The sequence below is a fragment of the Nerophis lumbriciformis genome, linkage group LG23 (genome assembly GCF_033978685.3).
Source record: "Nerophis lumbriciformis linkage group LG23, RoL_Nlum_v2.1, whole genome shotgun sequence".
NCBI lineage: Eukaryota > Metazoa > Chordata > Actinopteri > Syngnathiformes > Syngnathidae > Nerophis > Nerophis lumbriciformis.
The window spans coordinates 8,525,001-8,537,500 of NC_084570.2; the positions used below are offsets into that span (position 1 = coordinate 8,525,001).

Sequence of the window (12,500 nt, forward strand, 5' to 3'; positions counted from 1 at the left end):
AAACCTCATAAATAGGACGGTCTGCACCACTTTTCAATTGCAGTCTGAGTAGATCACATGCAATACGTCCACTAATAGTCAGAGGTGGGTAGAGTAGCCAGAAATTGTACTCAAGTAAGAGTACTATTACTTTAGAGATTTATTACTCAAGTTAAAGTAAGGAGTAGTCACCCAAATATTTACTTGAGTAAAAGTAAAAAGTATGTTGTGAAAAAACTACTCAAGTACTGAGTAACTGATGAGTAACCTGTTCGTTTAATGATGACGGCAACAAATAATGCACAAAAACAGAGCCAGGAATATCTCTCAAGCAACTAAAACAATAATATATATTAAATAATAATACATTAACATAAAAAAATGAAGGCAAATTGAGCCACAATAACTTAACAGCACTATAGGCCCAGTAGGCAGAGATTACAAAGGAAAATAACAAGTTAGCCTTTACGCAAACCATAAACTGATAGGTGTGGACTCCACCTGGGAACACACTGTGCACTTCTGATTGGTGTTTCTATGCATGCGTGTGTGTGTGTGTGCGACTGTGCGTGTGTGTGTGTCTCTGTCTGTCTGTCTATGAGGCTGCAGTGCGCTAATAAATGTCCCCACACGACGTACATTTGACAGTGATTCATAGCAGGGAAGCTAACATCAGCCTACGGTGACAGCCAAAATGTCTACTAACGTTACTTACCGAGATGTGCTTCCTCAAATTTGACGTTGAGTTCATGTAAGCTTAAGCTTGTTGTTGTTTGCCGCTGAAACTTTATGTGCCGTTAATCATGTGACCGCCTGGCTCTGTTTGATTGGTGAAACGGAGTCAAACGTCACCAGTGACTGCATTTGATTGGTGAAACGCAGGCATGTGATAGATCCTACTTTGAAGGTCTGTCTGACAAACCAAAACAAACAAAGCGTGCATTAACAGATCGATAAAAATCAGTAGCGAGTAGCGAGCTGAATGTAGATAAATGGAGCGGAGTAAAAGTAGCGTTTCTTCTCTATAAATATACTCACGTAAAAGTAAAAGTATGTTGCATTAAAACTATTCTTAGATCTTAGAAGTACATTTTATCCCAAAAGTTACTCAAGTAGATGTAACTAGAGTAAATGTAGCTTGTTACTACCCACCTCTGCTAATAGTACACACATTTTTTTTTAATTTGCACACACTGTTTAGCGCCTGGTATGTGGACCTCAGTAGGTCATGCCCATGGACATTAAGTCATGCTCTCAGCTCTCTGCGTCAGGCTGTGAGGAAAGAAAAAGGTGAGATAAAGTATTCTGTTCATCTAATCATGGCATGCGCATAATTACACGGACGTACGACATGAGGTGACATAAATGCTGCTTTTCTATGCAGAGTCTGTATGGATCGGCAAGTAGTATTGACTGACTGGGTGAATGTATATAATGTTTATGAAGTTTATTTTCCACTTTGTCTGTGGGAAAAAAAAAATTGTGGCGACGACTTCAAGATATATGTTTAAACAGCGTGCAATTTCAAAAGAGGATACTTTTGGAGAGGGTGGGGCGGGGTTGCATTTGCAATCTGGGAACGCCTCCAGAATCGAACATCTTGCAGACAGCCTCAAAAAAACGAGTTCTAAAAGTGACTGTGGAGCAGAATTTACACCGAAGCATATCCAATAAATATTATCCAGACCACATGGAAGTGTTTTAAATGTAGATTAACCTTGTATCTACACTCTGAGTGATTTTTAATGATGTTTTGGTAATGTTATTCTTTCTTTCTTTTTTTTTTTGTCCTGTCCAGCTTCTCAGGCAAATCATATTGTTGATGTAGATGCCCGTATCGGCACTGTACACATTTACTTTACAAAAGAGAAGTGTGGGATACTTCTCTTGTTGCCTTATTTGTATTTGACTTTATTAAATGTAATATTTGGTGCAGCCAGGCCGGAGAAAGAGGGGATCGAAAGAGAAAAAAAAGGAAGACAGATGGGGAAATTGTGGGGATAAGATAGAGAGACAAAAACAACAACAGCAAACACAACAATAACAACTACAACAACAATAGAACAACATCAGCAAATAGGATATGTACAAATATGATGGTAAAAGTGATTGCAAACAAGCAGTTAGTTAAATATTAATAATACGGAAATGACAATGAACATTATTACACTACCAATGGAGCAATACAAATACCAATAGAAATAGCACTATTGATAATGAATAATAACAATAATTACCTCTATTATCAGCAATACAATTGTTCAGATGCAACAATACATATATGTAAAAATAACTTGAAATACAAAAGAAAGCAGATAAATGGAGGGGAAGAAAGCGAAGCCAACTATATTAACCTTGTAGATTGTTATAGTAAGAATAAGTTTTGATTGATTGATTGATTGAGACTTTTATTAGTAGGTTGCACAGTGAAGTACATATTCCGTACAATTGACCACTAAATGGTAACACCCAAATAAGTTTTTCAACTTGTTTAAGTCGGGGTCCACTTAAATTGATTCATGATACAGATATATACTATCATATATACTATCATCATAATACAGTCATCACACAAGATAATCATCAGGGTGTATACATTGAATTATTTACATTATTTACAATTCGGGGTGTGGGGGGGGGGGTGGTTGGTTGTTATCATCAGTCATCAACAATTGAGAACAGAGAAATGGATATTGAAACAGTGTAGGTCTGACTTGGTAGGATATGTACAGCAAGTAGTGGACATAGAGAGAGAGAGAGAGAGAAATCAGAAGGCATAAGAAAAGTATCTACATTTGATTGTTTACATTTGATTATTAACAATCCAGGGAGGGTGTTAGTTTAGGGTTGAAGTTGCCTGGAGGTGTACTTTTATTGTGGTTTTGAAGGAGGATAGAGATGCCCTTTCTTTTATACCTGTTGGGAGCGCATTCCACATTGATGTGGCATAGAAAGAGAATGAGTTAAGACCTTTGTTAGATCGGAATCTGGGTTTAACGTGGTTAGTGGAGCTCCCCCTGGTGTTGTGGTTATGGCGGTCATTTAGTAGTTTGACATGTACTTCGGTATCAGGGAGATGTAGCGGATTTTATAGACTAGGCTCAGTGCAAGTTGTTTTACTCTGTCCTCCACCCTGAGCCAGCCCACTTTGGAGAAGTGGGTAGGAGTGAGATGGGATCTGGGGCTAAGTTAAGCTTTGTCAGTGTGCCATATGTTACCCAGTTTCCCCTAGGGCAGGGGTCGGCAACCCAAAATGTTGAAGGAGCCATATTGGACCAAAAATACATAAACAAATCTGTCTGGAGCCGCAAAAAATTAAAAGCCATATTACATACAGATAGTGTGTCATGAGATATAAATTGAATTAAGAGGACTTAAAGGAAACTAAATGAGCTTAAATATACCTACAAATGAGGCATAATGATGCAATATGTACATATAGGTAGCCTAAATTGCATGTTAGCATCGATTAGCTTGCAGTCATGCAGTGACCAAATGTGTCTGATTAGCACTCCACACAAGTCAATAACATCAACAAAACTCACCTTTGTGCATTCATGCACAACGTTAAAAGTTTGGTGGACAAAATGAGACAGAAAAAGAAGTGGCATAAAACACGTCTTAGAAAGTCGGAGAAAGTTATACATGTAAAAAAAAAACTACGGTGAGTTCAAGGACCGGCAAAATTAGTAGGACAAAACGGCGCTCGCCAAATACACGAATCAGTGAAGCATGTTTAATATAAACAGTGTGATTTATAACAATTAGGTTAGGTTTGTGTCATGTTTGTCCTCCTACAGAAACCATATTAACACAAAAAATATATGTTTTTCCCCTCATCTTTTTCCATTTTTCATACATTTTTGAAAAAGCTCCAGAGAGCCACTAGGGCGGCGCTAAAGAAAGCCGCGGGTTGCCAAACCCCGTCCTAGGGCAACAATTTTAATATATGTTTGATGAAATGTGATTATATGCATGAGTGTATGTATGTATATGTACTTGTATATGTACAGTATGTGTACATGTATGTTTGTACAGTGAATATATATGTACAGTATGTATGTATGTTTGTACAGAATGTATATATATATGTATGTTTGTACAGTGAAAGTATATGTACAGTATGTATATATATGTATGTTTGTACAGTATGTATATATATGTATGTTTGTACAGTTATTCTCAACCTTTGTGTCCGCAGTCCCCCCAGTCCTGTCAGTGACCCAACAGTCGTTCAACGCCACCGCAGACTACCAGGAGTCGGTCACCTTCACGTGCATCACCTCTGGATCTCCTGATCCTGTGATCACATGGCACAGGTAACCTCCCTGCAACCTAAAGAATGCAAAGCGAAATGTCCGAACATTCTGCATCCGTCCGCCGTCGGCGGGTTTCAGGAATTGCCGAGTGGCACCACCTGCAGAACAATGGAAGCATATTATTTGTGATTGTGACTGTGTCGATATTTCCTGGAGGAAAAAAAACAAGCAGCTGTAGTTTGCTGGTTATAGATCAAGTCGATAAGCTTTCACGGGGCTGCGTAATTTATATTCCGCCCTCGCACGTCCACCTTCACCAGCCGTACAGCAATAGCACACCCCGCCATGGGAGCAGTGGTGTGAAAATGAGTGCCTGAAGAGCCTTTGACATCACGCCGTCCACTCTGTACCTCGTCATGAGAAAATTAACTCTTATCCACCCTGCTATTTGCGCAGAGGCCTCTATTATTAGCACTTAGTTTGCTTTACAGGGAGCCTATTATTGTCCATGGTGCAGCAAATTATTTGATTCTAACATACCATAGCGTTGAGTTGTATTCTTTATAGCAGTGTTTTTCAACCTTTTTTGAGTTAAGGCGCATTTTTTTTCATTGAAAAAATCCGGAGGCACACCACCAGCAGAAATCATTAAAAAATGGAACTCAGTAGACGATAAAAAGTCGTTGTCGCAATTGTTGGATATGAATTTAAACCATAACCAACCATGCATCACTATAGCTCTTGTCTCAAAGTAGGTGTACTGTCACAACCTGTCACATCACGCCATCACTTATTTTGAGTTTTTTGGTGTTTTACCGTGTGTAGTGTTTTAGTTCTTAACTTGCGCTCCTATTTTGGTGGCTTTTCCTGTTTTGTCGGTACTTTCCTGTTGCTGTTATGGTTTGCAGGGGAAGATGACGGCAACTGACACCAGAGGACAGTAATGTCCAAAGATTTATTATATCAGTGACGTGCGGTGAGGTTGATGGCTGGTGAGGCACTGACTTCATCACAGTCAGATTTACAAACATATGAACCCTAAAGAGTATCTTATTCACCATTTGATTGGCAGCAGTTAACGGGTTGTGTTTAAAAGCTCATACCAGCATTCTTCCCTGCTTGGCACTCGAGCATCAAGGGTTGGAATTGGGGGTTAAATCACCAAAAATTATTACCGGGCGCGGCACCGCTGCTGCCCACTGCTCCCCTCACCTCCCAGGGGGTGAAGAAGAGGATGGGTCAAATGCAGAGGACAAATTTCACCACACCTAGTGTGTGTGTGACAATCATTGGTACTTTAACTTAACTTTAACTTTACACATACAAACTGTAGCACACAAAAAAGCACATTTAATTAAAAAAAACCTTATTATGGTCTTACCTTTACTTATAAGTGCGGGAACAGTGTGAATGAATGAAATATGAAATCCGTGCTGCAGTCTGCAGGTGTACCTAATGTTGTGTCCCTGCAGTCGTTCACGGCTCCTCCGGCGCGAGCATGGTTGTTTTTGCACTTTTTGGCTTCTTGTTAAGTGACTTTTTTTGGGTGGATTCGGTCTTGCATTTGGAGGGTTTGGGTGTGGGCTTTGGTTGGTGTGGTGATCCCGTCGGGGGGTGCACTCTGCGCCGGGGTGCATTAACCGGCACCAGGAGGCGGGATTACTGCGAGCCTCACACAGTGCATCGCAGCAGTTTTATGATTGCTCAGCACAAGAAATACGTTACACACATACAGTTGTTGACAAAATACACTGTACATTATATACCTCAGCTAACTAAACTATGTAAATGTATAATATAGTTCATATAGCAATACGGTCTCACTGCAAAGCAGGCCAGCAGTTAGCCGAGTCCGCAATCCATGTTGAGGCACAACTGAGTGACGTGCCTCAACTGGCTGCTGATCACCGCACCGTCTCTTCTCAGGATTTGAACGGCAAATGTGAAAATTCAGCGATTTTGAATAAAAATAGTCGAAAACTGGTGAAGTTAAATGGAAAATAACTTTATAGTATAATCACTGAATACATATAACAATTGAATTAATTTCTTTTCTTTTTACATTTTTTTTCTTTCCATGATGGCAGGTGAGGCTGGGCCTCACCTGCCTCTAGTGACCGCACGTCACTGTATTTTATATATATAAATATATATATATATATATATATATATATATATATATATATATATATATATATATATATATATATATATATATATATATAAAATTCAAATATATATAATAATCAAACAATACTAAATATACGAACTAAGGAAATGGAGTGTGAAAATCCAAGAGTGTGTATGGTGTAAGATTATGTGTAGTATTTAACTGGAGCGTTTTACCGTAAATGTTGGAGGTGCGTGTTGGGAGGAGCGGTGCTGTTCGACAAAGGCAAGGCAGGCAGGGTAGTCCAAGGGCGGAAGCGTGGTCGAGAGGCAGGAGCGAGTCGTCGTAATCCGGGGGCGAGCGAGGAGTCAAAAACCAGGAAGCGCGGGGTAGGCAGGGAAGATCCGGGAGCACAAGACGCACAGCTTGACTCGGGGATGTACACAGGGAACTGCGGGGTGAGGGAGGACACCATAATCAACGCAGGGAAAGCACAGAGTGGACAGATAGAGAGCATAAAGCGAGAGTTGCATCAAGCATCAGAAGAATAGCTTACTGAAAAACAACAAGATTATATTCCCCGCACCTGCTTTGTTTTAGCAAACAAGAATGTTTAAGTTGTTGCTATCTTTTTTTGTGTGGACATTGTTGATTGTCATGTCATGTACGGATGTACTTTGTGGACGACGTCTCTGCTCAACACGCTGTAAGTCTTTGCTGTCGTCCAGCATTCTGTTTTTGTTTACTTTGTAGCCAGTTCAGTTTTAATTTCGTTCTGCATAGCCATCCCTAAGCTTCAATGCCCTTTCTTAGGGCCACTCACCTTTTGTTTATTTTGGGTTTAAGCATTAGTTACCCTTTTACCTGCACCCTGCCTCCCGCTGTCGTCTGCATACTGTGATCACGACAAACCATCGTCGTCTCACACGACCTGTTCCCGACATCTACAAAGCAAGCAGCTACCGGCTGCCACCTACTGATATTGAGGAGAATAACATGGTTACTCTGCCGAGCTCTAGACAGCACCGACACTCAAAAACACTGCTTTATAGCCCCCTTAGCATTGATCACATACTGTATGCACTCTGACGATTCCTCGTGTCCTCACTGCAGCTCCTTGGGGGTGATGCTTGGCAGTCACTACCACATTTGAAGATCCTTCCACATGCTGGAACAAAATTCCAACATGAAGCGAACATTTGCCCACCTCAGGCATGGCTCTTCATGTTCTTCACACTCAACCAAAAATCAATGACTGCTCCAAGGAATGACTGCAAAACATTTATAACAAATGGCACAAGCGCAGTCCACTGACAAGGATTAACAATCCTAATCTGGATCAGCACCAAATGTGAAACGCTCACAGCCCGCCTCTTACGTACTGTGTCATTATTCACCGGATAAGGCCGCATTACTTCACAAAGTAGTTTGTGCACAATCCTCCTAAGAGCCACAAAAACTATCGATGTCCCGATTCCAATTGTGATCGATGTTCGCCGTTTTTAACTGATCTTTACCGCATCTGTGACCTAGTGTTTAGACCAGGGGGGTCAAACTTAACTAAAAAAAATCTATTCCAGAACCTTTGTTTTACTTTGGCCCAAAAAAAAACAACATTTCTAGTTAGTTCAATCAATCAATCAATCAAAGTAGTTTTATATAGCCCTAAATCACGAGTGTCTCAAAGGACTGCACAATCCTCGGCTCAGATCCCACATCAGGGCAAGAAAAAACTCAACCCAATGGGATTACTATGAGAAACCTTGGAGGGGACCGCAGATCGGACAACCCCCCTCCCACCCATGGGCAACCGGTGCAATGGACGTCGAGTGGCTCTAGATCATGGGTGTCAAACTCTGGCCCGCAGCCGTGTAATTTCACTTGGCCCTTGAGGTGATATCAAATTAACACTAGAGCTGGCCCGCCGATTATATACAGTGGTGGTGCCGCGGTAGCACCGCATTCACCGCTAACGCTAATTCTCATACTTGCCAACCCTCCCGGGAGACTCCCAAATTGCAGTGCCCCTCCCGAAAATCGTCACGTCCGCTTTTCATCCAGTCCAACGAGTGCTGGCCCAGTCACATAATATGTGCGACTTCTGCACGCACACACAAGTGAATGCAACGCATACTTGATGAACAGCGATACAGGTTACACTGAGGGTGGCCGTATAAACAACTTTAACACTGTTAGAAATATACGCCACACTGTGAACCCACACCAAACAATAATGACAAACACATTTCGGGAGAACATCCGCACCGTAACACAACATAAACACAACAGAACAAATACCCAGAATCTTTTGCAGCACTAACTTTTCCGGGACGCTACAAGGTGTGTGTGTGTGTGTGTGTGGGCGGGGGGCGGGGGGGGGGGGGGGGGGGTATATTGCAGCGTCCCGGAAGAGTTTGTACTGCAAAGGAACTGAGGTTGAAACTCTTCTAAAGGGTTGAGTTCACTTTTCCCATTTTTGACAGAGACATTTTGGGGCAATGAGGGTGCCAATTTAGTGATACCTTCGAAGCAGAGGACCTTAAACGGCAGGTTTTTACGCTTCATTTGGGTCAAGGGGGAGGAGCCGCAGCCACGCTTTACTGTGTACGTCGTGCTTGGCTCCGGTATAAACCGTTTGCTTGCCGAACAGAATTGCTATTGCGACATCCAGTGGACACATTTAGAACAGCAGTTTATTTAATTAAAAGATTTCAACACATTTGTATACAGTGTTGGCGTTAACGCACTTTTTGTGTCTTTTTATGTATTGAAATCAGAAAGGACGCGAAATTCCGGAAGTCCAAAAAAATAAAAAAATTTGTAAGTCCCAAAAAAAAAAGTATTCTTTTTTTTTTACCGATTTTTACCGATTATCTGTGTTTTGTTCTGTTTATATTCGCCGGCTCAAATTATTAATAATTAATTATTGGTTGACTTAAAAGTAATGCATTTTCCGGTACAAGTTCTTAAATCTTGATTCGCCGTGTTATTGTTTTGGTCATGGCGAGCAATGTAAAGCATGTCGCCATTGGACTCTAGAGCAGTGGAGACGCCTTCTCTGGAGTGATGAATCACGCTTTTCCATCTGGCAATCTGATGGACGAGTCTGGGTTTGGAGGTTTGGACATTTCGGACTGCATTGTGCAGAGTGTGGAATTTGGTGGAGGAGTAATTATGGTGTGGGGTTGTATTTCAGGAGTTGGGCTTGGCCCCTTAGTTCCAGTGAAAGGAACTTTGAATGCTCCAGGATACCAAAACATTTTGGACAATTCCATGCTCCCAACCTTGTGGGAACAGTTTGGAGCGGGGCCCTTCCTCTTCCAACATGACTGTGCACCAGTGCACAGAGCCAGGTCCATAAAGGCATGGATGACAGAGTCTGGTGTGGATGAACTTGACTGGCCTGCACAGAGTCCTGACCTGAACCCGATAGAACACCTTTGGGACGAATTAGAACGGAGACTGAGAGCCAGGCCTTCTTGTGTGTTACCTCACCAATGCGCTTTTTGGAAGAATGGTGGAAAATTCCTATAAACACACTCCGCAACCTTGTGGACAGCCTTCCCAGAAGAGTGGAAGCTGTAATAGCTGCAAAAGGTGGACCGACATCATATTGAACCCTATGGGTTAGGAATGGGATGGCACTTCAAGTTCATACGTGAGTCAAGGCAGGTGGTGTAAATACACCTACAACCTATTAGATAAAAATATAGAAAAAAATACCGGCAGCGGTAAAGTTTAGATCCATGAAGGATCAGTTATAAACATTCATTCACTTTCTAATGAATGTTTATAACTGAATACATTTACATATGCATAAAAATGTGTTTTCTTTTGTTTCATTTTTTGTATGAATTAAGTAACATTTATGACAACCTTTTTCCAAAACACAATATAGAATGTGAGATTTAACAGGATAAAGCATACATTTATCATATGTTTTCAAAACAGTGACAAACAAGTGGGACCCCATATATTTACTGTAGGACCCCATTTTTATGACTTGATGGGGTCCCCGTGACCCCATTTTGAAGATTCCTAGCGCCAACACTGATATACTTAGCAAACTCATCTCGCCGGCTGCACGTTTCACACCCCTGGTTCACATTGTTAAAGACTGTACTCACGTGACACATTCCCTCAAAAGAGATGCACGCTGAGGGAGACATAATTACATTTCCATATTCCTTGTTACACACACGCAGGAGTAGCATGAACTCCAGGAAGGTGCGTGTCTTGCCAGAAGCCAGGCTTGAATCTGAGAGAAAGCTGCAACATACGTGTCGTCTAAAAGCCCCTATTAAGTTGCAAATCCTCATCACCGTGGTGGAAAATCAACTAAGTTTCTTCCAATCACTTGAGAACCACATGTCATCCGCGGGCCATTAAAAAGCATTAAAAGTCAATAAATGGAATTTGCGAAAATTAGGGCCTTATATGTTATTAAAAAAAGCACTAAATGCGATGTCCAGAGGCATTAAAATGTTTTGTTGTCCATTTAGAGGGCATAGGTGTAGTTCCCCTTTTAATAATTTTGATTGAAGGTACAGTGTGATGATTGACAGGCGGAACCTTTTAATTGGCTATTGTCTATACGGCCGTGCACAAATTCAGATCACTGGATTCTACTACAGAAAAATAAATGCCTTCTCAGATGAAACAGTCTTCTTGCAAGCCAATTCTAATTAAGTAAAGTTAAAGGCCTACTGAAATGCGATTTTCTTATTTAAACGGGGATAGCAGGTCCATTCTATGTGTCATACTTGAACATTTCGCGATATTGCCATATTTTTGCTGAAAGGATTTAGTAGAGAAGTTCGCAACTTTTGGTCGCTGATAAAAAAGCCTTGCCTGTACCGGAAGTAGCAGACGATATGCGCGTGACGTCACAGGTTGTGGAGCTCCTCACATCTGCACATTGTTTACAATCATGGCCACCAGCAGCGAGAGCGATTCGGACCGAGAAAGGGACAATTTCCCCATTAATTTGAGCGAGGATGAAAGATTTGTGGATGAGGAAAGTGAGAGTGAAGGACGAGAGGGCAGTGGGAGCGATTCAGATAGGGAAGATGCTGTGAGAGGCGGGTGAGACCTGATACTCAGCTGGGACTGACTAAAACAGTAAATAAACACAAGACATATATATACTCTATTAGCCACAACACAACCAGGCTGATATTTAATATGCCACAAATTAATCCTGCATAACAAACACCTCCCCCCTCCCGTCCATATAACCCGCCAATACAACTCAAACACCTGCACAACACACTCAATCCCACAGCCCAAAGTACCGTTCACCTCCCCAAAGTTCATCCAGCACATATATTTCCCCAAAGTCCCCAAAGTTACGTACGTGACATGCACATAGCGGCACGCACGTACGGGCAAGCGATCAAAGGTTTGGAAGCCACAGCTGCATGCGTACTCACGGTACCGTGTCTGCGCATCCAACTCAAAGTCCTCCTGGTTAGAGTCTCTGTTGTCCCAGTTCTCCACAGGCCAATGGTAAAGCTTGACTGTCATCTTTCGGGAATGTAAACAATGAAACACCGGCTGTGTTATCCGGCACAACAGTCAAGGGGTGCATTCTACGGCGGGGGTGCGTTATCCGGCACAACACCTGCCGCAATACACCGCTTCCCACCTACAGCTTTCTTCTTTGCTGTCTCCATTGTTCATTGAACAAATTGCAAGAGATTCACCAATACAGATGTCTAGAATACTGTGGAATTTTGCGATGAAAACAGACGACTTAAAAGCTGGCCACCATGCTGTCCCAAAATGTCCTCTACAATCCGTGACATCACGCGCAGGCGTCATCATACCAAGACGTTTTCAGCAGGATATTTCGCGCACTTTAGTAAGCTAACCCGGCCGTATTGGCATGTGTTGCAATGTTAAGATTTCATCATTGATACATAAACTATCAGACTGCGTGGTAGGTAGTAGTGGGTTTCAGTAGGTCTTTAAAGTTAAAGTACCAATGATTATCACACACACACTAGGTGTGGCAAAATTATTCTCTGCATTTGACCCATCACCCTTGATCACCCCCTGGGAGGTGAGGGGAGCAGTGAGCAGCAGCGGTGGCCGTGCCCGGAAATAATTTTTGGTGATTTAACCCCCAAATTCCAACCCTTTCAGGGCCA

General features: G+C 41.9%; 1 protein-coding gene across 3 annotated transcripts in view; it reads left to right on the top strand.

Moving 5' to 3' along the window:
• LOC133622452 (neural cell adhesion molecule 2-like) overlaps positions 1-12,500 on the top strand; it is an 801,647-nt gene that overhangs the window by 668,300 nt on the left and 120,847 nt on the right. For all 3 annotated transcript variants that reach the window (XM_061985218.1, XM_061985216.1, XM_061985217.1), the window contains exon 6: positions 4,181-4,298. In XM_061985218.1, coding sequence (XP_061841202.1) covers positions 4,181-4,298 — 118 coding nt within the window. The remainder of the gene's footprint in view (positions 1-4,180; positions 4,299-12,500) is intronic.